Below are 27,785 nucleotides of genomic sequence, written 5' to 3'. Positions count from 1 at the left end.
TCCCTAATGCTAAGTTACAGCACACCTGTCTCTTTAAAAAGAGACATTCAGACAAACCCGGCCTCCAAGGCTGCCTCTGACTGGACTCCAGCCTTTTCCCCCAACTTCCTCTAAATGTCTCATTCTCTGTACCGAGGAAACAGAGCTGCTGCAGGTCCCATCAGTGCCATTCTCTCGCATTTTCTTGGCTGCTTGTGTCACGCTGCTTTTCTTGGAATGCCCTCCCTTTCCACGTTACCCCACCATCTCCATGAACACCCGCCTCAGTTCATTTTAAACGACTGCCAGAGACCTGCCCGTTGCAGTACACGCTATAGCCTCTCCTTTGGACTTGCGTGGTGTTTTCTGTCTCCGCATGAATCGCCTCTTCCTTTGTATTACAGTTAATTGGTCACTGTTCCTTATTTCCTTTGCTAGATTATACATTCTTGAGGGTCAAGTCTGTTTCATCTCTGCCCTCTGCTCTGCACATCAGGTCCGTGCGCACTTAGCTGCCTTACGGGGTTACTGGCACCTCTCGGACGGTGCTTGGGTGTGAGGCAGCCTGCTGACCTCCTGTGCTAGCGAGCGGCTTTCAAGCCAGTGCACTTCGCTTGCACTGGGCGAGTTATGTTTGCCGGAAGTTGTGTTGGCTTCTAACACTGTTTCATGGCAGGTGACCTTGTTTTTACAATTGAAATATCAACTGTTAAAGTGAGTGCAGACTTCCCTTCCCCCCCCCTGAAAGCCAAGTTGGATTCTCTGGAAAGATTTGATAAAGGTGAGTCACTAAAATAATGGCTGTAGAATTAGATGTGGCTGCAATAAGTAAAAGTTGGAGATGAAGAATAAAGGTTGTCCAGGAGGACTCTGTATGTAGACTGCTTAACGAGGATTTCTTACTGAAAATGGAAATTGGAGGTGATGCATTTGTAGATGTGTAGACCAAGCAGAAGGAGCGTCGGTCTGCGAGGAACTTCACGTCGTTGCTCCCATTCTCCAGGTGCTTCGGCCCCGTAGTACAGTTGGCAAGTGAATGTACAAATATGTGTTAAACTTAAGTAAAATGTTTAAGGTACGTATGTATGATTTTTTTGATTTTCTGCTTCAACTTTAATCTCTTTTCCCCTATCACTTTTGGATATGAAAGCTTCTGGTTCAGTGAGTGCTCTGGTTTTTGTTATCCTAAATAAATAGAAGAACGTAAGGTCCTTAATGAAGATACTGCTTGTTGTGTTATGTTGGAGTAAACAACTGGCATGGGACCCAAGAAGGAGCTTTGGAGATGGGTCACGACCTGGCGCCTGCCTCCTAGGGATGTAGCCTGTTGGTAACAGGACGTTGGAGGCAGTAGGTGTTCAGTGTGTCGTTAAAGTTAGCTTTGTGATCTCAGGCAAGTTACTGAACTTTATTGCTTAGTTTTCCACTTATATGTTTTGATGAAGAGACTCCTAAAGATGAATTTCTTTTATGTAAGTTATTTTAATCAGAATCTGAGACTGAGTCAAACCAGGAATATAGTACGTAATACATGTTTGAATTAATGAACATGAGCCGTTCTACCTAATAGCTTGCATGCTAATTAAGCAAGGGCAAGCTTTTGCATCTCCATGATGTAGAATGTATGAGGGATCCCATGAACTCTACCAACTTAAAACGACCTCCATGTCAGACAGATGTGTGTCATTGATTCAATAGCTGCTGGCTGTTGCCGGGCACTGGGCTGGGACTCCTCATCCGGGCTTTGTGCTCAGCTCGTTTGCCCGCCTCGCCTTAAATAGCCAGCACTTAGTAAGACTTAAGTGTGGTTTTTAGGAGAGAAGGTTGGAAAACATGAAGAATAGGGGAAATCTAAAGAAAAGAGTTACGCACTTTAGGTAGGCTGAGTGCTCAGGTGACCAGAGGCAGTTGTGGGAGAAAAACAGTATTTTAACTTAGTGTTTGATTGCCAGCTGTACAACTGCTAAAGCTTTAAGGATGACCACTTTTCAGTAGAACCAACAGATGGAGCAGATGATAGAACCTGACTGATTTCTGCTGCTACATGGTATTTTCAGTTACTAGTTTACTTTTCACTTTTGATGCAGCAATGTATTAAAAAACTACATTTCACCTTTTAATTGGTGATTCTAAAAGATTTGCTTCATTTCTATTGGTACAGATTTTATTTTTTATCAAGGAATTAAAATAAAACAGTATTTTACTTTATAATGTTGCTGGAATGTATATATTTCATTAACATGCTTAATTGATTTTTTTAGTAATTGTCTCGTAAGCCAGGAGTACCTGCGATTCAGAAAGCCCAAAATAAAACCTTTTACAAGAGAGTATGCATGTTTTGATACGTACTTTACTGTCATTCTTTCAAATCCAACTTTATTTCAGACTTAATTTGTGACTTTTTGTATCTGGTTATTTTACTCTGAAGCTGTGTAGTGGGATATTGGGTGGCATAGGGTATTGGGCACCATGTGAAGCAGACTGAGAAGCGTGTATGAGTGTGTAATAGATGAAGCAAGTGTGACCAAGAAAAATAGCAATGCTCGTGACTTTTACATCATTGCGTTCTCCTTGGGAGATGGCAAAGTGAAGTGTAAATGTATTCATGAGTTAATAAAAGCTGTTTAACAAAGCTTCCTCAGGAATAGATTGTGTTGAAGTCTTTTTAACGATTGTATTTTAAACTGGGTAAGTATGAATGGATGTCATCAGTCTTAGATTACTTCGTCATAGTTTGGAGTGTTTTAGTTCAAGGCGGGCCTGTGGCCGGGGAAAGGGAGTGTGTGCGCTTGTGCTTCCTGCTCCTCGGGTCCTGACCTGGGGGGTGAGCCTGGTCTGGCCAGCTCATCCTTTCCCACCCTGTTCCTAACCAGAACTTCAGATTTTACAAGAAATCTGATTTTTAAGATGTTGGCAACTAATTCAAAAATACATAAGCACCATGGACCAAATGAAATGTATTTGTTGGTTAGATATAGCTAGCATCTTATAATTTCTGATTAGATCATTGGTTTTAGGCGTTCTTTAAAACGTCCTTTAAAACGTCCTTCACTGCTTTGAGCTCTGGAAGTATGATGTAGTGTGAACTGTCGGACTCCCCCTTTTTCTCTGGATGTCCAGGTGCTTATACCAACAGGTGCTTATACCAACCTCTTTGAGGGGGGTAAAATTTTTTTGCTCAGGGTATGTCTATGAAGTTCACATTAGAGTATATGACCCCTGGTTTTAGAAAAGTATTACCGTGGGAAAAAGTTAGATGCTCTTCTGGACAGGGTGTAGAACCGGGGATGCCAACATACTTTTGGTTTTGACCAGACTTCGTGTTTTCATAGAATGGAAGCCAAGCTATTATTACCTTGACTGACTTTCCCATTTTGTCTTTCTCACTTTCCCACTCATTCCAGATACGTAACAGCAGATCACAAATAAAGAACTCAGGTCAGTTTGTTCATCCTACCTTTCCAAGTCCAGGTACATTGGTTTCTTCTGTCTCCTTGGCCCCCAATCATTTTTACTGCAATTGCAGTTCCCTAGTTAAGGGAACTCCTACCCACTTCAGTTAGAGGTTGGTGTGGACCAGAGTTTTAAAATGAAATTGCGGGAGAAAGCATGGACCTAACAGAACAAAGTCTTGACCTGGAACCCTCAGTGCTCATAAACTGGCGTTTGCCTGCTTCTACCCCAGAGTGAATTCTGGTTTTGTCCCTGTTTGGAGTTAAGTTTTTAAAGCATTCTCCGTGACCCCTATCCTGGCTGTTAAAGTGCTCTAGTTTGTCAGGTGAAGAATCCCAAGTACAGCCGTAGCAGCCGGATTGCTGTGGATGTGTATAGTCCAGTGTGGGGAAATGCTCATAGCCATCACTGGCTGCGCCTGGGTCTCACTCGGTGCCGGGAGGCGCCTTGTGTGGGAACCCCAGTGCAGCCTGCCTTCTGCCAGAAGGGTGGAGAACCAGACGCCTGCCCGTTCAGATGCCCTGTGTGCACATTAGGAATATAAAACATCGTTCAGTACTGCTTTAGATTCAGATTTAAAGGTGAGTTTCTGTTGTTGAGTAAAAAGCCAGATTTGGGGTATGATCTTTGCCAGGCAGATGGTATAGGAAAGGTGTATTTAAGTGTCCTTTTTAAAAACCGCTTGAACCCGCTAGGTAAATATATGACTCAGTAGTAGGCTGTTTTGATGTTATTTTTTGGCTCGTGAACTGTTTATCTTCTGTTTTGTTAGCATTTATATGGGAAAGCAATTGTGTGAAGTATGCTGTCTCGATAACCTGAGGCACCACATTTCCATCAGGGATGGTCTTAAGTCTGGAAGACTGATGGCACTGTTGGCCTCAGGAATGCCATTCTCACCTGTGGACTGACAGCGAGGAGTTTTTCCAAGTTCAGTGTAAGAAGATGAACGTGAAGAAAATATCATTTTCTTCCTAATATCATTTTCTTTATTAGTTTATCTGATTAGGTTGGAATAATTGGAAGCTGTAATTTCAAGATCTATGTTTGATATCCATGACAGAAGTTCTGATCCCATTTCTCTGTAATTTTATACCAACCTACTTGTCCTGTCTTTGAAATACAAGAAAAAATTTAGCTGTGTTTTGTAATCTACAATGCCATGCCTCAGTTTTATGTTCACTTCTTGGGTTCAGTGCAGACCATAATTTCTACTAGCTCTCCCAAATACTGACAAAGTTACCCTATTAATGTGGAGTTATATTTTACTTCTTGAAAATCTTATAGTCCCTGAGCCTTGGGGAAAATTAGACAGTTTTAAAATTTTCCAACCTATGCTTGAAATATCCCAGTTTCAGGATCTTTTATTTATGACTTGGCCTCCTTGGAGGACTGAAATCTGGTCTACCAGGAAGACTCTGCTGTTTACATTTTCTGGCCTCAGTCACATGGAAAAGCCAAAACTCTGGTATCTGTTCTAGGAATGGTTTTTCTAGGAACATGAAATTGGAACCAAGTAGGGTGAGAACAGAAGATGTGAAGGTGAACCACAAAGTTGACCTGGTTGGAGGTTCTGCCTCCATAAACCTTACAGTCTGTAAACCTGATTCCTGGTGCTGGTTTAAGCAGGGCTGTGTGTGTTCTGTCATCTGAAGGGTTAGATAGTGTGATCTTCGTTTTACAAACGAAAAAACAAGCAGAAAGGTGCCCAGGGTCACCCAGCAGCTCAGTAAGCGCCGAGCTGGAGCTGCCCTTGGATCGGGAGAGGCGCCCGCTGCAGGGCGGGCGGCGGCTCATAGCCGTGTGCGTGCCGGCCGGGTGCCAGCCTGGCGTGCGTTTGGGGATATGGGGTAACCTGTAAGCAAAGTTCCAGCTTTGGGGGAGGTCACGTTCTAGGAAGGGGACAAGCCAGCAAATGCTGTGAAGAGAAATGATAGGATAGGGGGCAGAAACTGGCGCACTTCATTTTCGTTGGAGGGCTTGGGGGAGGCAGCGGCCCGAGGGGAGCGCGGGCACAGCCGGGCCGCGGCGGGCCGGGCCGGGCACATGCCGAGGCCTGGGGCGGCAGGCAGGTGGGCAGGCCTGGCTCTGCGTCCTCAGGGAGCCTCTCCTGGGAGGACCGCGGTGCGTGGTAATTGTCCAGCGCGGAATTTTCCCCACAGGACTTTTTTATCTAGTGACTTACCTTGATTATGTTGCTGTGAGGTACATGTTTTTCCCATTTTACTTAAGAATTGAGATGTAGACCTGGGCGTACGTAAAAGAAGACCGTTCAGGGAAACTCCGTCACCCTGCTTGACAGTGAATCAGCGTTTGCCAGCCTTGCCTCACCTCCATCCCCCCCTCCGTTTTTGCTGGATTATTTCATATTTTTTTAACTTTAAATATATAAACCTTTAGAAGAGTTGCGGGAACGGTCTGATGAACACCTGTAGGCCTTTGCCTGGACCGCTAGTTGTTAGAATTACCCATCCGTCCTTTCTCACCCGCGTGCCTCCCCTGGCGCAGGGCCTCCGTCCTGACAGAACAGGCATCGCCCTGAGACCGGCACGGGTTCAGCGCTTTACAAGGCGTTTGACTTACGGTCAAGTTTGTTGCTATTCCGGTTCTTGGACCCAGGGTTCAGGGAAGGACCACGCCTGGCTGTTGAGCCTCCTTGGTCCAGAGCAGTCCTCACGCGGTTGTCAGTAATGACAGCCGCCCGCCGCCGAGTCTGCACCCATGGGGGCAGAAGCCCTCAGTTTGGATTTGTCTGGTTGCTTTCTCATCGGTGAGACCCTATGGGCAGGATTATTACAGGGGTGTGAGTGGATCAGACCAGGAGGCCTGTCGGTTTGTCCCGCTGCTGATTTTAGGGGGGACACCGTCAGGCTGCTCATGGCAAACACCTTTCCTCCTGTGGAAGGTGTGATTTGTGGAGTGGTAAACTTGAGGCAATATTGTTTTCTCCTCAGTCTTCCACTGGTTTTAGCATCTGCTGAGGATTCTGAATCAGTTATTGCTGGGTTGCTGTAAAACAGATGCAGATATAGAATTTCACCTGTAAAGATTTAGTACGTGTCTGAAAGATCAGGCCTTTTTAAAAGAGCCATAGTGCCTTTACGCAGCCCCTAACGTCTAATCCACGTTCAGATTCCCCGCATGGTCTCGCTGTTTCTCCGCAGTTGGTTTGCTTGAATCTGAACCCAGACAAGGTCCAGACCGGTGGCTTATTAAGTGTTTTACTCTGTACAGTCGAGCGCCAGGGAAGGACGTCTCGGTCAGTGACACTGCGCACACGACAGTGGGACACCAGGCAGCCTGGGTGTGTAGTGGCCCGGCCGTCCGGTGCGTAAGGGCCTCTCTGATGTGTGCCCGACGAGGCATTTCTCAGAACCTATCCTCACCCAGGCGCATGACTGGAATAGCTCCCCTCCCTTCCTCTCTTTGAATTTGGTTTTCCATTTCCTGGTGTTTATTGTTCTTCTGTTCTTGGTATTCTGTAAACTAGAAGGTAGAAAAATTTGATTAGATTCGGGTTGTGGTGTTTTGCAGGAGTGCATAAGCGCTTCTGGGTGCACCCTCCCATCAGGAGGCACCTAGGTCTTCCCTTAAGAGATAAGATTAATTGTTGATGGGTGCGGGCATTGTCATCTATCCATTCTAAAGCCCCCCTCCCCCCCCCAGTCAGCCTTTTATGTAAGCATAAAAGGTGGTAAGCATTGCCTAGGGCCATCAGTTTGTTAGGGGTCCAGAGGGTGGTGGTCTAATTGCATCGTTCCTTCTGTATTGATTAGCTAGAGTTTTTCTGACATGTTTATTTCTACTTGTTTATGTATATCTTCCTGGAGAGTGTTGAAAGAATACTCTTCACCTTGACTTCACAGAGCACGTTTCTGGATTCCCTTAGTGATCCTCTGGTGTCCTCAGTTTTATCACCTGTAAATTGGGGATAATTATCCTGTCTACCTCCTGGGATGTGTGTGAGGATTGAATGAGCTGATACCATGTAGTGTAAAAATGGTTCCTGGCACTAATGTTGGTAAATAATAGATATTATAGTGACTTTTTCTGTCTCCTGGGAACGTTTAACTTTTCAGATGTAGTGGAGAGGTAGAGAAGGGAGAGGTCTTCTTAAGTCAGCATCAGCAGGACGCTTGGACCTATGTAGAGTGGGCTGAAAGGAAGTCTACTTGCCCACACTGACCTGCCTTTCTGACTGCCTGGAAATGACCGCAGTATGGAAATAACCACCGTGTGAGGAAGGTCTGCACCTGTCATTGCTCACTGAGGTGGATGTGACAATTGCAGTGGAAATATCTGGAGCACGTTCTGAAGTGGAGCTAGTACAAGCGGGCCATCCATACGGTGGGTAGTTGGGCTGAGATGGCTCTAGATACAGATTTTACTGCGTCACGGCCCATTGAGATTTTTATCTGAACAAGGGCATGCTTGCCTAGGTTGATGTGCCTCGTGGTCACTCCACACACCCTCGTTGGGGTGTTTGAGATTGCCGATCACTTTGGTGGGGGAGGAAGTGCTCTACTCCTTGGCCTCTCAATCTGCCATCTCTTACTGTTTTAAAACTTAGAAGCCCACTGTGGATGATAGTGTAGGGTCTTGGAAGTTTAAGACTGTTGGTCAGGTACTTAGTTGTTGGAATTTGACTGATTTATTGAACAAACATGTGAGCACTGGCTGTGTGATCCTGACACAGACCATGTAGGTGAACAACACAGACAAGGATCTGCCCTCACGGAGTTTACAGGCTGGCAGTGGGGAGACCAAACACAAGTGAGTTTTATAGCTAGAGGGTGTTGAGTGCTATGGAAAATACAGCAGGGCAAGGAGGAATCGAGGTGTCAGGTAAGTTACTTTTGAGCAAAGATTTAAAGAGGAGCAGGTCAGGTGAAATCTGGCTGTGCCCTGCGAGGAAGCAGCGGTGCCCAGGCCCTGAGGGGGGTTGGTACCGCATGCTTTGTGAATGAAGGGGCCATGGCTGCATGTAAGTCAGTGCCTGCAGTGGGCCGAGAGGCTGGGGCAGTTAGGACCTGGGTGCGAGCTGTGGAGATGGCAAGTGGCCTGGTCCTGGGTTTTTGAGGTGGAGCCAACAGGACTGATTGTGTGGGCTGGGGAGAGCGGGCAGGCCAAGCGAGGGCAGTTGGCACTCTGGCTTGAGCCGCTGTGAGCAGGGAGTTGCCATTCTCAGAGGGTGAAGGGGCACAGGTCAAATTAGTTATACTCCCAGGCGAAAGGACAGGTGGGCACAAACACCTCATGCAGTGAGAACAGTGGTCCGTAGGTTTCACTGCGAGAGCTCTTCATCTGTGGCTCACGTACGCCAGTTCTTTTAACCTAATGTCTTAGAAGGCAGGGAAGGATGGGCCTGGATGGGTTCACATAGCCCCTGGTAGCAAAGTCAGGTGTAAAAGAGAGTTGGAGACTTAATTTTTTACTAAGAAAGAGAATGAAGGCCAAAGCCTTGGCCTTGAAGAGTGAGAACCTGGGTAAGCCCTGGTCTTCGAGCTAACTCGTCAAGGTTTTCTGCTCAATGTGTTTACTAACCTAAGAACCCAGTGCCTGGAACGACTTCTTATTTTGAGTCTCTTTACTTTTCTCCATACGTATATCCATTTACATAGCATCGTACGTAAACACATGAGTAGAATTTTGTCCTCTGTGCTGTTTGTAGTCTATTTTGTTAACAGTGTCCGTTTCATTGAAGGTAGCAGTGTGTGGTGACTGAGGGCGGACGCTGTGTAGATGCAAGTGCCATTGCTGTCGTAAACACAGACACCCGCAGCTTATACGGCTCCTTGGTTCAGTTTTCTCACCTGTAAAGTGGTCATAATAACTGAATTGACCCATGACTGTTGTGAGGATTAAAGTGATGCACAAACACTGTAGGCCCAGCACCTACAAGGTGCCAGCTTAGGTCAGTAAGTGTCAGGTTTTAATTTTTCAGTCCATTGTTGGTAACGGCTTTGATAACCAGTCTTTATGAGCAGGCAGTACTGGGCCTCCTTGCTGACCGGCTGTTTCAAGCCAGGACTCACCGGTACAGCCCACTACTTTGGTCAGCAAGGTGTTTAAAATCACTTAAGTTATCTTGTGCCCGTCAGCAAGGAGTTGAATCCTTCCCGTTAGGAGTTAACGTAGACCTCGGTCATCGGGATCACGTGGAGCGCTGGCCGCGTGCTGTTGCTCTCCCAGTTCATCTCTCAGAGAAATAGGTTATTGGAGTTTGTCCCACATTCATGGTCCAGTGTCATCCACGTGAAAGTAGCTTCAGAGTTGGCCCCACACCCACACGGTCTTCATTCTCTGAGACGTCTGTAAAAACAACAGGCCAAACACTGTAAGCCAGGCTTCTAACCTGATGGGAGCAGGTTTAAATGAGTGTATCTGGGGAATGTGTATTGTGTATGAAATGAGACACTATAAACGTTTTGTATAGTGTTGTCCTCGGTTCCATTTGTAATTTAAAATTGCCTGGAATTCGTATCAGTTGTATCAGGGACATTCATTTTGCTTTAGTGCCACTGATAGACCACTGTCGTGTCCATGCTCTAATTTTTAAAGTGAGGGAAGGTTGAGGAAGGTCCTGTCTAAGTGCGTAATACTCTGTCCCAGGCACCGCTCCTCTGTTCCACTAGTGGGATTTGCTTTACTGGATCTTGAAGCAAGATTACAAAAGTGAAACGTAAAAAGTCTGTAAGTAGAATTTTATATAAGATTAATTTTTGGGGGTATTTTACTTGAATAAGTTGGTGTAAATAGGAACTGATAGTTAGTGAGGTGGCTGGGAGCCTCTTCAGATATTTGTGAGGGAGCTGTATCTGCAAGACACCAGTTTATCTAGTTCTTTTATCTGTGGTGAGGACCCTGGTGTGCCTGGGGTCTAGTTGACAGTTTAATTTGAAAGAAGCCAGTATTGTCCCTTCTAGTTTTTACAAGTTGAAGGTGAAGTGACATTAATTGAGCACCTGCCTGCTGTACGGGGCAGCATTGTGTCCCCTCCGCATGGAAGCTGTTCCGTGTTGAACCGTCAGGAGCTAGGCGGTGGTTCTGTTTTACAGGCGAGACAGTTGAGGCCCACACATTGTTACTGCCTAAAATCCCGCAGTCAGGCGGTGACAGAGCCTGGACCCCCAGCCCTTCAGGGCTCATCTGCTTTCTTGACCATGCCAGCTACTCTCATAAATTTTCAGAAATGCTCTATAGCCCTTAAATTACTGGCTGGTAAAGTGAATATTTTTCATTGGATCAGAAGGTGAGCAGGACTTCGCAAGCCTGTTTTTGACAGAGCTGCTTTGGACCTGCTCAGATTGTCCTTTGAGTGTGTATAGTTTTTAAATCACCTCCAGAGCTAAAAATGCTATTGTTTGGTCACTTTTAGGGTCACTGTTAGCCCAAGTGCCTTGATGGAGTTGTTATGACCTGGATCCCTGATCTGATGGCTTTAGGTGTTTTTTTGTTCTCTGGTTTTTAAGACAGACTTTCTTTGTAGAGCAGAAGTGGGGAACCTTTTTTCTGCCAAGGCCATTTGGATATTTATAACATCATTCACGGGCCATAACAAAATTATTAACTTAAAAATTAGCTATGAAAAAGCTCCTAGATTTACTGAATTTCAAGTCCCACCTGCAGTTGCCTTGTAAGGGCCAGACCAGATGATTTCGTGGGCCAGGCGGTCCTCTCCTGTGTTGTAGGGAGTGGCCATACGTCCTGGATTTTATACATGGTCCCAGAATAGTACCCTAGTTTGGAAGATAAATTAAATGGTTGACCTAGATATTAGAAGAAAGATGTTGGATTTGGTCATTGTTACTAATTATAATTTGGCTGTATTACCAGAAGGAATTTAATAGGTGATTTAAATTTGGTCTTACCTGTTTTCCCCTTCCAGTTGTTCAGACATAGCAAATGTGTATTTCTCTGTTTGGATTAATTCTTCAGTTGTAATTTAATTCATGCGAGTATCTGAAAGGGTACCAAAGTTGTATTCTAATTTTGTGGAAAATTATCAGTAAAACATTACTTCCTGGGAAGGAAGCCTTTGAGAGTGGGAGACAGGTCTGCTGTTTCAAAACACCTCTCTGTTCAGTATTTGGCTAAGTTTGTTCTGTCCATTGCCACTAGGGGACCGTTCTTTATACATTCAACAGATATTACTCTCACTATAGAAATAGTTTCCTCAAAAATGTACTGCCAAGGAACCAGTACTTAGTACTGTACCCATTGCCCCACATTCCTCATTGGAGATTTACTTGAACTGTGAACCAGTTTAATCCTAGAAATAAAAAACAAGTAAAAAGCTTCATTTTAGCTGAAGGAAAACAATTTTCCATGTTTATTGTTTCTAAAAATAAAGGAACCCTGGATAGGGTTCATTTTATAGTCAGCCCTCCATAGGTTTTGCCTTCCCAGATTCAACCAAATGCAGAAAATATTTGGGGGAGAAAAAATTCCTGGAAAGTTTCAAAAGCAAAACTTGAGTTTGCGATGCCCTGAGCACTAGGCTGACTCCACGTGAACGGAGTGACCTGTGGCCTCTGTGCAAAAGTAGCTCGTATGCAAGTAGCCCCTCACTTTAATATAGAAGCAGTCCCCCCACCTCCATAGCTAGGCACAGCTGTTTTGTTGTAGAAATGTTTGCTGCTTTAAAAAGAAGGGAAAAAATATGTAAAACTTACATTGTATTTTTTATCTGGAGCCATTTTTAAGGAACGCACACTGTATCTCCTAAAGGTCTGAAGTTCAGCATGTGAACTATCACAATATTCTGTTTTTCTATGAACTAAATTGACCTATTTTTGGGTTGTTTTGTTTTGTTTTTCCTTTTTCAGTCTTTACCAGGTGCTGGTCTCTGGTGTTTTTTGTTTAAATTGGAAAAATCTTAACCCTTCCCACAGACCAGCATGGTACCCAGCCGGGCCTGTCGGCAGTGGCTTCTGAAGAGCGTGAGGAAGACCAGGCGGGAAGCGCTAAGCAGCCCTGGCTGGCTGCCGCCCCTGCCCCGGGCAGCGCGGCTCCTCAGAGAAGCGAGGGGAGACCAGCGCCCCCTCGCTCGGGGAGCCCGCGACCCCGGGAAGCAGGCGGCGAGGCGTCTGGCTGGACAGGCCGCTTGGCGGGAGCAGTCCTGGTGCCAGCAGAGCTTCACGGGGGCAGGAAAGCAGGGGCTCGGCTCGTTCACTCCCAACAGCTGCCGGCGCAGGGGCTGCTACGAGACATCCCACCCAGCGCCCTCCAGACAGAAACCACCCGGGCGTTGGTTCCTTCTTGGAAACACAGGGTCTCCTGCCACCACCCTGAGAAGAGTGACAGCTGAAAGGCCCTCTGAGCAGGGAGCGAGGTTCTCTGTGAGTTGAAACACAGGCCGAGGTACAGCCCGGATGTGAAGGCAGGTTTCCTAACTGCCAGCAGCAGTTCTCATTGTAATTAGGGACCTGACCCTCACCCTGAGGCACCCTTCTAAATAACTAATGCTTATTGGTCATCTGATTAGACTCTATTAAAAATTAGGTGGTTCTTTCTAAAATATGCCCAAGTATTTTTTTTAAGAAACAAATTTTTTGGGAGGTGGGGGGGAGGTAGTAGTCAAAGAAATCTGACCACCTTCAGGATTTTGGCAAGTATGAAGTGATACAAATCCCAGCTTTTAGTGCTCTTTCAGCTTTTGTTGATGGCAGTTTTATTTATGACAGTCATTCACTATTGACACTGACTTTTAGGAGGAAGGATTTTTATCATTTTTCTTCGTATAATTATTGTAGTGTTTTGTGCTTAAAAAAGGCGTGAGGATGGGATCAAGGCATTTCGGTCTGGCAGCTTTATGAATCAGACCTGTTACCTAATTCGGCATCTGGCGTGAGGCAGTATTTCCAGCTTCTTCCCTAGCCAGTGAAAGGTGTGTGTTTTAGTTTTTAGTACTATGGTCTATGTTGAACAGTTTTGAAAAGAGGTAGCTTTAGTATCATTTATAGGACTTAGTTTGCTCTTGATTTTTAAGGAAGACGCCTAGATTTGTCACAAAGCATGTGCTTTGTCAGGCGTAGAACATTTCACTCTGAGTTTGCCTTAGCATGGGGAAGCCATTGTTTGAATAACAATGTTTTTCATGTTGATCTGTCGGCTACAATGATAATTAACTTGGAAGAATCAGAATTTGTCTCTTTTCCAGGAGAAAAACCATCAGATTCATACACCTGATTTGAAGTAAATGTAAATGTGTTTGCAGAGTGATTTCCTTAATCCAGGCTGACAAATACCTGATTCTCTGACTGAAGATGATTTATGTCTAATGGTTGATAAATGTCTGTTTTGTTGAGATTTGGAAGATACAATAAAAATGAAATTATTTTCCAGTCTTCCAGAAAACTCTCTCCTGCTCCCTCCTCTCCTTGCTTTCTCTACTTTTCAACAGGAAGCATTAAAAGAAAAAAATTCTCAACAACATCAAACCTGCAGCCCTTTTACCCGCTCAGAGTCTCTTGAACTTTTTTTTTTTTTTAAATCATTCAGTGTCTTCTATCAGAAGAATAAAATTTTAGGGTTGTTTTATAAATTTTATGTTCCTGCTTTGTGTGTGTGTCGAATGTCTTTTTTCCCTTTAGGGCAGGTGTCATCTCACAATTTCTGGGTTCCTGTATGGTAATTAGCACAGATGTACCCTTTCAGTAGGAATCTAGGAAATTTTACAGCATTAGGTTTGCACAGATAAGCAGTCCTTGGTTTTCTGTTTGGGGTAGATGGTAACACCCAGGAAGAACCACCTGTCCCCTCCAGAAACTTAACTGGCTGTCATGTTACTCGTGGGATCCACAGTATTTGAAGATTCGTTTGGTGCTCTTTATGAATAATTAGTGCTTTTTTCCCCTTTTTAAGGTGCTTTCAGATCTTGGTGCCTGTTCCAGTCTGAGACACCACAGTAAGAAAGAAGGGGCAAGGCCACGGTAGACAGTTAATTGCTAGAGAAGTTAGGCCATTTAATTACGAGGTTGATGAATTTTTGTTCTTAGTTCAAAATGATAAATATTTTCACTTACTCTCAGTATCAGCTGTGATAGTATAGATTGCTTTTTCCTGGTGAAACAAAGTATATTTTAAAAGTTGTGTCTTTTTATAAAGAATGTCTTGTCGCGCCGTTTGCTAGACTGAACGTGTCCTCAACGCTTGGTGAGACCTTCCTCTAATTCAATCTTTGTCTTTTGTCTTTGCTGCCTTGCAGGGTTGGTACAGTAGGCTTCACTAGACTTAGCTGCAACTCAGAATTTCTCCTCCAGCACCTGAGTAAATGCTGATGGTCTTGTGGAGAGTGGATTAAGAGTACGAGCTAAGTTCTCAATCCCAATTAAGAAGCGGAGGAAAATTTAAACTGTCTCCTTCAAAGTTTATCACAACCACCACCATCAAGACAGCAAACCAAAGGACAAAGACTTTGACCTGCTCTGTTGCTCTGTGTAGTCCAGTTCACGTATGGTGTACAGACTTGGCTGGGTTACTAATGAGTAAATAAAAAGCTGGACGCTTCTGTCATTGGACACCTTTATTCACAAAGTTACCAAAATGAGGGCTGTACTGGAGACGGCAGACATTGCCATAGTGGCCCTGTATTTTATCCTGGTCCTATGCATTGGTTTCTTTGCCATGTGGAAATCTAATAGAAGCACCGTGAGCGGATACTTCCTGGCCGGGCGCTCTATGAACTGGGTAGCGGTTGGTGCCTCTCTGTTTGTGAGCAACATTGGGAGTGAGCACTTCATTGGGCTGGCGGGATCTGGAGCTGCCAGTGGATTTGCAGTAGGTGCGTGGGAATTCAATGCCTTACTGCTTTTGCAACTTCTGGGATGGGTTTTCATCCCGATTTACATCCGGTCAGGGGTGTATACCATGCCTGAATACTTGTCCAAGCGATTTGGTGGCCATAGGATTCAGGTCTATTTTGCAGCCTTGTCTCTGATTCTCTATATCTTCACCAAGCTCTCAGTGGATCTGTATTCAGGTGCCCTCTTTATCCAGGAGTCTTTGGGTTGGAACCTCTATGTGTCTGTCATCCTGCTCATTGGCATGACCGCCTTGCTGACTGTCACCGGAGGCCTTGTTGCAGTGATCTACACAGACACCCTGCAGGCTCTGCTCATGATCGTTGGGGCCCTCACACTCATGATCATCAGCATGATGGAGGTTGGCGGGTTTGAGGAAGTTAAGAGAAGGTACATGTTGGCCTCGCCCAATGTCACTTCCATCTTGCTGACGTACAACCTTTCCAACACAAACTCTTGTAATGTCCACCCTAAGAAGGATGCGCTGAAAATGTTGCGGAGCCCAGCGGATGAGGATGTGCCTTGGCCCGGGTTCGTCCTCGGGCAGACGCCGGCGTCGGTGTGGTACTGGTGCGCCGACCAAGTCATCGTGCAGAGGGTGCTGGCCGCCAAGAACATTGCGCACGCCAAGGGCTCCACTCTGATGGCTGGCTTCTTGAAGCTTCTGCCGATGTTTATCATTGTGGTCCCGGGCATGATTTCCAGGATACTGTTCGCCGACGATATAGCTTGCATCAACCCCGAGCACTGCGTGCAGGTGTGTGGAAGCAGAGCCGGGTGTTCTAACATCGCCTACCCGCGCCTGGTGATGCAGCTGGTTCCCGTGGGCCTCCGCGGCCTGATGATGGCCGTGATGATCGCAGCTCTGATGAGCGACCTGGACTCTATCTTTAACAGTGCCAGCACCATATTTACCCTCGATGTGTACAAGCTCATCCGCAAGAGTGCAAGCTCCCGGGAGCTGATGATTGTGGGGAGGATATTTGTGGCTTTCATGGTGGTGATCAGCATTGCGTGGGTGCCAATCATCGTGGAGATGCAAGGGGGCCAGATGTACCTTTATATTCAAGAGGTAGCAGATTACCTGACGCCCCCCGTTGCGGCCCTGTTCCTTCTGGCAATTTTCTGGAAGCGCTGCAATGAACAAGGGGCTTTTTATGGCGGAGTGGCTGGCTTTGTTCTTGGAGCAGTTCGTTTGACACTAGCCTTTGCCTACCGGGCCCCAGAATGTGACCAACCTGACAACAGGCCAGGCTTCATCAAAGACATTCATTACATGTATGTGGCCACAGCACTGTTTTGGGTCACAGGACTTATTACTGTAATTGTTAGCCTTCTCACGCCACCTCCCACGAAGGAACAGATTCGTACCACCACCTTTTGGTCTAAGAAGACCGTGGTAGTGGAGGAAGGCTGCTCACAGAAAGATGAACCCTACAAAATGCAGGAGAAGAGCATCCTGAGATGCAGTGAGAATAGTGAGGCCGTCAACCACGTCATTCCCAATGGGAAATCTGAAGAGAGCATTAAGGGCCTTCAGCCTGAAGATGTTAATCTCTTGGTGACCTGCAGAGAGGAGGGCAACCCAGTGGCTTCCTTAGGTCATTCAGAGGCAGAAACACCAGTAGACGCTTATTCCAATGGGCAAGCAGCGCTCATGGGTGAGAAGGAGAGAAAGAAAGAAACCGAGGACGGAAGCCGGTGCTGGCAGTTAATAGATTGGTTCTGTGGCTTTAAGAGTAAGAGCCTCAGCAAGAGGAGCCTCAGAGACCTGATGGAGGAAGAAGCCGTCTGCTTGCAGATGCTGGAGGAGCCTCCCCAAGTGAGACTGATACTGAACATTGGGCTTGTTGCCGTGTGTTCACTTGGAATTTTCATGTTTGTTTATTTCTCCTTATGAGCTTTTAAGGATATGATGAGACACTAACTTAAGAAAATACTGGTCTTTGAAAAAAAACTTACGTAACCGTTGCATCTCTCAGGCATTGTTTACGCTGTAGGTTTTAGCCAAATTTTACTTAGCAGAACATCATCTGTTTGCAAGACTTTATTTTCCCAGAGACGGATGAAAGTAAATTTTCAACCTAAATGAAGCAAAACTTGTTTAATAGACTGAATTGTGCAAATGTGGTTTAAAATTTTTCATACCAAAGTAAGACCAATTATTCTCATAGAACATGTAGAGCAGATATATGCTGAGATACCACAAAAAAGTGTACTGTTGGCACTGCCAGGTCCTGGTCGATCTTCCTAACCTGAAGCAGAAGACTTTCTCATTTCAGAGTTTTTTTCTGTCTCTGTAATCCCTACTACCATTTAAAAAAACTGAATTTGTAGACATTGTATAATCAATTATGTACTGAAAATCTAACTAATGTGCTAGTGAGGTACTTGTTTCAGGACAAGTTAGTTAGTTGCCAGGTTCGTTGCTTGAGCATGAGCCTGTGGATTCTGATGGCCGGGAGAAAGGAAGACTGTCTTGTAGCTGTTCTCGCACCACCAGCATATGCAATGTTGGGGGAAAGTGTTCCCGTTCCTTTCTTCCTGCTTTGAAGTTTCAGTGCACCGTACTCAAATGAGCACCAAATCCGTCCTGATAAAGTTATGTGTCATGATTGTCTTGTTAATGATTGTGGGGGAGAACATTGCTGATGATCTCCACATGCATTGACTAAATTAAGGTGGTTTATTTTGTCTGGGAATCACACAGGCCCTATGCATTGTTTGATGGTGGTTGCTTATACTCCACTAGTTCTCTAGATGTGTTCTTGTCATTTGGAAACATTCTTTATTAGCCAGTTGCCTTCCCAAGTAGATCCAGTTGGAAGATAGTCCAGAAATTGGAAGAAAAGTGGACACTGCTTTTGTGCTGGGTTGCCCTGCTGGATTAGATCATGATATATCAAACTTGCGTTTTTAGAGGGAAAATTTAATTCTGAGATCATATTGTATCCTTGATAAGTCTTTTTCTTGATATACCTTTTCAAAAGACTTACCATCTGTACCCAGCCTCTACATTTTTGCTTAAAAAGTTAAGTGACTCACAGCATGAGGATGTTTGAATGCAAACTGGCAGTCAGTAACAGAAAGCTCAGAGCATGCTTTGCCGTGGGTGGATTGCCAGTGTGTCCTTATAGAATGGAGATAGCATGTGCGAGAGGTGCCACGAGCAGGAGCTCTGGGTTTAGCAGCGTGTTTTCTGGAGGATGTTGCAGGACTTGTGCGGTTATAGGACCCCTTATCTTGACATGGCCTGGTACACAGTTGCAACCTTCGTAGATGGGAGTCTACGTTCCCGGGCTGACCCCCCTCGCGAGGACAAGGGTTCTGCAGAGGATGTTAGAGGGAAGCTCTGCAGATGATGTAGTTCTGTGTCTGTGCGCAGCACCCTTTTTCCAGCTCCATGACAGATGAAGGAAACTAATTGTGTATCTGCTTTCTTTGACTTTTCTGTACTCTCTGATACTTTTTAAATTGCATGATTTTATTAAGCTTATATTCTTTAGGGAAAATTATTACTTTTTTAGGTACTTTTGTAGATTTTGAATAAAAACTCAGTCCTAATGACTTTGAATTTTTTGTACTCTCTAAACCAGTTTCATTAATGATGGACTTGATTAGTTTAAAGTTGATTTAAAAATTACCGGGTAGCTTAATGTCTTCCCTTCTCCAGGCGGCTTCCAGATGGACTGAGTCTGTAGATGAAAAAATAACTTGCGTGAATAGCATGGTTTTTGAGAGTTTACAGTGCCTTGTAGAATTTTTTTCTCAGTTTCATTGTTACGGTTTATGAGTTGGGGGCCAAATAAATTGGGACCCTCCTTCCTTCCCTTATATGGAGGCTGAGGCTGTGACATGTCCAAGGTTGCAAAGTCACTGGGAAGAACAATCAGGTGTCCATACAACCAGGTTTGTTTATGGTTTGTCCTTTACTGAAAGAACTGTTCCTCTTTTGAGACAACCTTTTGGTATTTGGGGAAATAATAGGGTCTTAGATTTTCAAATTGGCATTCAGTCGTAGGAACTAAATTTTCTTTGACCACACTGCTGTGTCTCTCAGCAGTGAGGATTGCCATGCTGGCTGGGCAGCCTTCTCACCCTTTTTACTTACAGCGTCAGTGAGTAGGTGGTGTTTATGTAGATTCCCCCACCCCTTTATTTTGAGTCCTCATAGTTTGAAGTATTAGGGTCCCCCCGCCTTCTCTCTGCTGTCGTCTTAGTATAATATGGAAAATGCTTCATCTTGTGTCTATTTGTGTGTATATAGCAGTAGGTCAAGTTTATAGTACTAATGCCTGTAAATAAGGAATGACTATTAGCATATCCATGAGGATTGTTTATTCTTAGCAGTGTAAACATCACTTTATTTAGACTGAAGTCCCTGAAGCTTGTCCTTGTTGCTTCCCAGCAGTAGATAATGTGCTTGAAAGGATGTGAATTGCTGACAGCAGCTTCATTTCAGGGGTTCATTCTTCGGTCTAGATTTCATTAGAATGGATGTTCATGGAATGATATGTGGTCTCTTCAGATAGCAACAGTGTTCATTCTTCACACTAACTAAATGGGTCCTAAATGATATTGCTCTCTAGACATTAACATGTATATATTTTTATATTGGCTCAAGCTAAGAGTAATAGTGACTAAAATAGTTGAGAGTCAAAATGAGGTGAGGACTCTGGTCTTCACAGGTGGAGACAATGTTCTTAGCTGCTGTTAATGGTATCTCCCAGTTCTTAGATTTTTGTCCTCAAAGGCCATCTTAGTCTCAAGATCTGCCGAGAAGAGCTTATTACTCTGGTGTGCAGAATAATTTTTGGGTCCTTTGTGGGACCTCTCATTTCTCTATTCATCTAAGAATTTTTTGTCCTGTCACCCCAAGGTAGTAAGCGGCTTCTGAAACACCGGAGCCAGCCTTTCCCCGGCTGTCCTTTACCTTGAGGTTAGAGAAGCATCGAGCAGTAGCAGTGGTGCTGTGTCCTTTGGCTGCAGATTCCGCAGATCTTACCCCCCAAGGCTTCCTTTTCATTGGCTCTAAGGATCCATTGTCTTTGTGCACAAAGAGGGTCACAGTAGCCATAGCTCTTAGGGATGGCACCTCAAGTTATTAGCAGGGACCCATCACTTTTTGAAATGTCACATTTTGAAGAGTGGAAAGGTGGTTAACAGCTTTCTAACCTGAGGCTAAGTGGGGGTCGGGGATGCTGCAAAGTCTTGCCCAGGGCTCTTGGTGTCTTTAAGTCTCTACTTGTCTCAGCCCATTGCTTTCTTCCCTATACTGGGCGTGGGGATTCCCGCCCCCCCCCCCCCCCTTGAATAACATTTAATGTAGCCCCTGGGTTGTCTCATTCTTTACTGCCCTGTAGACTGGCTGTATGATCAGCTAGTAAGAGGTTAAGCCTGTCTGTTCCCTCTTGGCAGTGCTCGCTGCTCTTTCCTTCTGCTTGGCTCCTGTCCGAGTCAGGTGCAGTGATGGGGAAGGACCACATGGGTGTCCAGTAGTGACACCTCACCATTGCCCAGGTTTGGGCTGAGAGGTGTATAAAGACCATTCCTATTAAATTACATGAATGCAGAGACTTGCCAGGACAAAATTTTCCTGAGGAATCAGAAACACTATTGAGTGAGATGCTGAGAAGTACCTGGGTGATACAGTTAGCAGGTTGGTGAAGGTCAAACACTAGCTTAAAATCTGCAGACCTAGAATTAGTTCTCGAGCCTGAAGCGGCTTGGCTCTCAGCTAGTTTAAATCCCTCCCCACGTAGACTAGGATACCAGTGACTAAGATCCAGCCTGTTAGACCCTGATTTGAGGTTAGATATTGTAAAGTGTGAATTTATTAACATATGTGAGGTTAAAAATGACATACTTAAAGTGACACTTTAGTAGAAAAATGCTTTTAGGCTTCAGTAGTCATAAGATTTGTTAGCCAGGTGTTAAGTTGCTTAAGTCATTTCAGGGTTGCCGTTAGCCTGAGTAGGTTGACTCGTAGGGTCTGTTTCTGTCTGTGTGTGTACCCACCATTCAGAGAGACTGGTCTTCCCCTATTTCTCTTCCTTCAGATTGCTTTAATTGTTCACCTGTTCTTTGACCTTTTGTCACTCAGTTCATTCTCAGGCTAATTGCTATGGGGTACAAAAGGGCTGCTTTGCCCCATTTGTGAAAACTTGCATCCAAGTAACGATTCATCAAATAAAGATGCGTTTAAATAATACCACAATTCTATTAGCCTAAATTGTTAATTCTCAAGAACGATTTTCTCAGAGTTTGTGTTCACTAATAATAAAAGCCCAAATTTGGTGTTTTATTCTTAAAACTCCTTTTTTAAAAATTGGGGAGACAGCAGTAGTTAAAATTCATGAGACCCAATGGAGTTTTGATGACAGAAAGCCTTGTTCTTGCAATAATCAAAGGTGGAGAGCTGGACTGATCAGGTGACATGTGGCGAAACCCCCTTGCGTGAGTTAGGTGAGAAGTTGGGTTACACGAGAAGCAATCTTTTGATTCCTACACTTGTTTAGACTTGGTTGCCGTGGCTCAGGGCTGCGAACCCCTTTTCCTCCGTTGGGGGCACTGCCCTCCGTTTGGTGTGCTTTTGCCCACTCGCCCCTCTGCTGGAAGACAGGTGTGCGGCTGCTTTGTCTGCTGAGGCTCAGTAGCTACAGGCGTGGCCGGTGCTGGGCCCACACCATTGTCCACTTAGTCAGATAAGTGGTTTTTCAGACTTCTCCCTCCAGTGCTGGGATAGGGCTTCAAACTGCTGATCGACCTTCAAAGGAGAGAATTGGTGTGAGAATTGGTGTCATTTATGTTTCTCTTTGCATCTTTATGAAAGATAAGGTTTAGTTTTTTGTTTTGGGTTAGACACCCCATTTATGTGGTCTGACAGCCTTAACCTTTGGCATATATAGTCTTTTACTCAGAAATAAGACGTTTAATGTCTCTGTGCCATTTCTCCTTTCATGAACCTTACTTTCTAGGGGAGCACGTAGCCTGAAGCTGTTGACTTAAACCATTCTCCTTTCTCTGCCTAATGACTCTGTTGGTTGGGTGTGGTTCCCGGATACACAGCATGTTTGAAGAGAGGTGCGAGAGGAAGTCAGGACAAACAGTGGTCTCGGGTCCCCCTTCGTGGCGTAGCAGCGGTTTTCCCTCCTCAGAAAAGCACTGCACTGTAATTGTTGCCCGTGATAACCCCTCTCCCCGCCAGTTCCAGACCCTGCAGTCAGAGACCTCCATAATAAGGGAAATACACATTTCAGTGATGTTGGCAATAGCACAAGTTGGCAGTAGATAACCACAGCCTTACTGGAGACTCGTGTGTGTCCAATGTTGGTACCCTAGTGCTGTGGATAAAGGAGTGTTTCCCTTTTTTTTTTTAATGGCTCTGGACTAACTAGTCTGGAGAATTTTTCAATATATCAGTGTGACTGAGACTTCTTTAAGTGGAATGTTCCTTAATAACTCACATTCTTGTTATAGTAGGAAACAAGCTCGTTGCTGTTCCTGAAAGGCCCCTTGAGAGGGTGTCCCCACCACAGCCAGCTCCTGGGCTTCGCGTTGTGATTGGTGCCTTCTGCCCCCCGTGTTGACTAGTTTATACCTTTCCCTTTCCTGGTTGAAAGTGGTTACAGTTTCTCTCTTCAGATGTTGTTTTAGCTAGCAAAGGAAGTAGAAAAAAGTACATTTATATTTACATACCTTATATGCAGCCTTTGTTTAGGTTCAAGGAGGCCAGGCAGCTCTAATTGGTATTGCAGCCTAAATGTTATTTATCATTTTGTTTCTTTTATTTCCTCAATTAAAAAATAAGGTTACTTATATTAATTCTGTGAGTATATTTTGACTTTATCATTTTCCAGTGTAGGCTTGATAGGTGTATCAGAGAACTTTGTGGCAGCAGTTTCACATTCCATGGTAGGGAAAAGCGCAAAGGTCCATAGAAAGCACAAAATCACGTCCACACGTGTGTCCCCACGTGTAGAAAGCACAAGAGGAACAGTGTTCTCAGTATCCCACAAGTGCCAGTCACAGGGCCCACCAGGTGCTGCGGAGTTGTTAGGATGGGGGACCACAGTATTGAAAGCCCGAGACAGTGAGGCATGGGCCCTGAATGACAAGCAAGTCAGTAATCTGAATAACTGTGTTTCTTTGGTGGAGGGAGAGAATACAGATGTCAAGAATGCTGCAGGTCTGTCTGGGGATTACTAGCTAAGATGGGGTCTGTGGGCTCTTTCCCACAGTCTGGAAGTAAAGAAACAAGGACAGACTTGGCTTTTGGTGGGTGAAACAGTTTGACAAACTTGTGCTATAGAGCTCTTGGAGGTTTTATTATTATTTTTTTAATCTTAAAACTTAAGGATATTTAACCTTCCATCAGTAGTACCCGGAAAACATGGAGAAATTTCATATTTTAACAGGGCAAATACTACTTGTCTTTAATCTTTGTGTGGGTTTGTGTGGAAGACGTGAAGTTACCTTGACTTTACGTGTGCTTGGCTGCGCTTCGTGTTAATAGAGCAGAATTTGGTCCAGGTGCTCTAGCACCAAACTCATTCCGAGGCACATCTGCCAGGTGAGCTCCTCTGCTTTTCACAGTGGTGGTAAGAATCCAAAGGATTCTCTTGCCGTCCCACTACCTGCTTCAAGACTAGATTGTCCCACTACCTGCTTCCAGACTCGATGAGATGAAATCTGTGAACAAGTGGGCAAAGGACAGCATTGTGTTTTGTTCCGCTTGGCATTGCCCTTATCTTACCCTAACTTTCTCTACCTGAGTAGTCCTTGTGTATCAGGAATGAGTAAGTGTATCTTTGTCTTGGGTTTTGCTCAAATGTAAAAGATAACACTCCGAATGGGGGAGAAGTCACTCCTTTGCTCCCACTCTTTGTATTTATCTTCTTAGGGGAAGACTGGTCGGCTGGTAACCTGGATGAGGTTAGAGCTGGTGCACAGTGTGGCAGGTGGAGGAGTTGCGGGGAGGGTCTCTCCAGCAGAAAGCGGCCAGGTGTGTCCCCGCAGCATCTCCAGATAGAAAGTCCCCAGGCTTTGAGGGCGGGGGGGGGGGGGGGGGGGGGGGCAGAAACGCAGGCCTGAGGAGAGGTGTGAGGAGTGGCTTTGGGCCGGCAATATGTGATAAGGCCAAGCAGTTAGAACCTGTTAGTCCATGTGGTATGTGTTCTGTACCTTTAAATGTTGTTTTTAAATTTAAATGTTTGTAAGAACTTAATGCTTTTCAAGATTTTTTTGTCAGACTCTCTTTTGTTTATAATTCCATGGAAAATTGCTTTAATTAGCCTAGGTGAAGTAGTCCTAGCAGTGTAAATATGTATAATTAGAATTTTCTGATTTCACTGTGAGATCTAACTTTTGAGTGGCAAACAGATCAACAAGTCTTTTGCTCATGGATTTTTCTGTGGGGTGTTAAAATACAAAAGCTTTATTTTTTTTAATAATGACATGTCACGTTAGTGTCAGATGGTGGTGTGGAATCTTCCCCTGCATTCCCGCCAATACTGCTTCCGTTTATGGATTGCCAACAGAGTTCAGAAATAGAGCGGGGACTCACCCATTCTTTGCTTACCCATTCCCGTTTTCTGTTGCCCAGACGTGTTGGCAATGACGTATGAACTGTGTTATGCTTCTCTGTGCTTTTTTGTTTGATAAGGTGGATATCAAAAATAGTTGCTGTGCAAAAGTTAGTAGTCTTCTTCAAGAAGAAAACCAATTCCTTTTTTAATACCCTGTGAAATTGCTTTCATTCATTTGTTTATTTTTAAGCCAAATGTCAGCAGAATACTGCTGCTTTTATCTAGTAACTTTGATATGTAAGTATTAATGCATTTTAAAAATACATTGAAACATGTTTTTCCAGTGTCCTGCCTTTATGCTTTGTTCAGATTTTCTGTTAGAGACCAGTCTGTGCACTGGGTGTGTGTGTGTAGTGTGTATTGTGTACATGTGTCATTTCATCAATTATTCATTGTAGACCAAATGTGATTATAAATGAAGTTGCTGAATTATTGGTGAATTTTTTGTAAACTGATTTCCAGTGTACCCTTCACTGTCTACAGCTTTTTTTTTTTTTTTTTTAAGGTGTAATTAGTTGGGTCCATCTCATACAATGTTTTTAGTTGCAAGCAGAAGGTAGAATTTGATATAAACCAGGTTATTTCCATATTGAAAGGAATACAATTGAAATTGTAGATTTAGGATTGTTAACCATACCTGACATTCTAAGTTGACTATTCTAACCTACTGTATACAGTCTGATTTCTAAAACTGTAGACATGTATGATCTTGGTTTATGTTTTTAAAAGTTACTGTTTAAAAAATGAAAAAAAAAAATTGAAGCAGATCTAAAGAGCTGTCAGTTCTCATTGCTGACTCTGTAAAATACACTGTTCTTCGTGTATTGTGTGTGATTTTGCCAGCTGCTGCATTAGCCTTCAGAAGTATTTGGAAACTTAAGATGAACTACATTTCTTGCAAGGTGTATATTCCTTTCTGTGGTATTTTTGTCCTGTAACTGAAGTATAGTAATTATTTTATGGAAATGTTAGCACTTATGTACCAACTTTGAATAAAATGAAAAATTTATACCTCTGTGGCTGAGTGTTTTCAGTACGACAGGTGGGCGCCGGTTTCTGGTGGTGAGTCCCTGGCTGGAGAGGTCGCACCTCAGTTCCTTTGCTTTGGGCTCTGAGTGGCTCGTGCGAGATTCTCCTGCCGGTGACCCTGTCGCTACCCTGTGAGCGTGGGCGCTCAGCACTGGCGAGAATCAAGTCACAGGTAGGCCACTGAGTATATAAAAGTACTCGTATTTTTGAGTTCTATTTTGGGAAGGATTTCAAATTGTAGGAAAGTCGTAAGAATAGGATGAAGAACCCAGGAACCGTCCCCCGGACTCTACAGTAGTTAACGTTTGGCACTCCAGCTCTGTCACGCTCTCTGATCGCACACTTTCCTGAGCCGTGCCCTCTGGCCGCTGAGTACATGGGGGCGTATTTCTTAAGACAAGGACAGTCACCCATCTAATCATTATACAATTATCACAATCCAGAATGTAACAGTGATACATTTTTTTAAAGTATTTATTCAAGTGTTGCTTTTCCACTAATGTCCTTTTATAGCAGCTTTGCTCAGAAGCCGGTGCATTGCGTTTAGCGTTTGCATCTGCCTCCTTCAATCTGGGACAGTTCCTCAGCCTTCCTGTCTTTCATGGTATTGACATTTTTGAAGTTTAGAGATCAGTCATTCTGTGAATGCTCCTCAGTTTGGGTCTGTTTCCTCATGATTAGATCCGTTGTGGATTTGGGCAGGAATACAGCATAAGCACCATGTCCTCAAAGCCTCACGCTGGGAGGCATGCGATGTGTTGTCCCGTTGTTGTTGACATTAGCTTTGACGCTTGGTTTAGGTGGCGTCTACCGGGTTTTCCCACTGCCAACTTGCTCTCTTTCCTTTTAGTAACAAGTAATTTATGGGGAGACGATTGGAGGCTATAAATAACTTATTCCTTGTTAAACTTGAACCCGTACCTTTGGCATCCATTGGTAATTCTTGCTTAAGTTATTACTACGATAGTGTAAAACTGCTTTTTTAAAGTGTTTTTATTTATTTTTTGGCTAGGCTGAAATCAAGAGCTTCCTCTTTTCCGCATTTATTCATCACTACGAACTCATGGATTATTGTATTTAGTGGGTTATAATCCATCACTGTCATCATTTTGCTCAGATGTTTCCAGGTTTAGCTGGCAGGGCTCCCTCCCGGCTAGTTTCTGTGTCCTTTGGGACACATCCCCATAATTTCTTGAGTACTTGTTTGCAGCACAAAAAGGTGTTGGGGTTTATCTTACACCCCCGCCCCAGTCGGGATCGGCACTTCGTGGGAATGGCATTTCATAAACCAAGGTCTGGGCGCTTGTTCCTCAGGTGGACGCCCTCGTCACTTCTGGGCCCTTCTCAGTACAAGAGCTGGGAGGTCGGTGTGCACACCCGGTGTCTCCAGTTCTAAACCAGCAGGTTTCTCCTTTCTTACCACCCTCCTGTGTTTGTGCATCTCCTCCAACAGGAAATGCGGTAATACTAACACACTCATTTTTTAAATCCCACAACTTCTTAGAATTAAATTTTTGCATGTCTGAAAATGTCTTTATTCTACTCATTTGTTTGAAAGTTTGGCTGAATATAGAACTCTGGATTGGGAAGTGTACTGGAGAAATCTGTAAGCATAAGGCCATTTTTCCTTAGCTTCTAGTCCCTGTGTTCTGAAGTTTCACTGTTATGTGTCTTGATAAAATATTTTTTTATACTGGCCTCAGTGGGCTCTTCAACTTGGGAATTCACTGTCCTGTTCTGGGATAACTTTTCTCCTGTCTCCTTTTTTGTTTTTGTTTTTTTTTTAAAATATATCTTTATTGATTTCATAGAGAGGAAGGAGAAGGGAGAGAGATAGAAACAAGAAACATCAATGATGAGAGAGTCATTGATCGGCTGCCTCCTGCACGCCCTTGACTGGGGGTCGAACCCACAACCTGGGTGTGTGCCCTGA

General features: G+C 44.3%; 2 protein-coding genes across 2 annotated transcripts in view; both read left to right on the top strand.

The window, feature by feature from the left end:
* Positions 1 to 25,834, top strand: part of SLC5A3 (solute carrier family 5 member 3) — a 32,076-nt gene extending 6,242 nt beyond the window's left edge. The window contains exon 2 of the mRNA XM_081138214.1: positions 14,642 to 25,834. Within this exon, the coding sequence (XP_080994340.1) occupies positions 14,980 to 17,136 (2,157 nt within the window). The 5' untranslated portion in view covers positions 14,642 to 14,979 and the 3' untranslated portion in view covers positions 17,137 to 25,834. The remainder of the gene's footprint in view (positions 1 to 14,641) is intronic.
* The window catches only part of MRPS6 (mitochondrial ribosomal protein S6), a 63,294-nt gene that overhangs the window by 6,242 nt on the left and 29,267 nt on the right, over positions 1 to 27,785 (top strand). The gene's annotated exons all lie outside the window — the stretch shown is intronic.

Source organism: Miniopterus schreibersii, assembly GCF_964146895.1.
Source record: "Miniopterus schreibersii genome assembly, chromosome: 5".
NCBI classification, from domain to species: domain Eukaryota; kingdom Metazoa; phylum Chordata; class Mammalia; order Chiroptera; family Miniopteridae; genus Miniopterus; species Miniopterus schreibersii.
The sequence above is the reverse complement of the archived record's forward strand: the minus strand, read 5'-3'. Positions and strand labels throughout refer to the sequence as shown.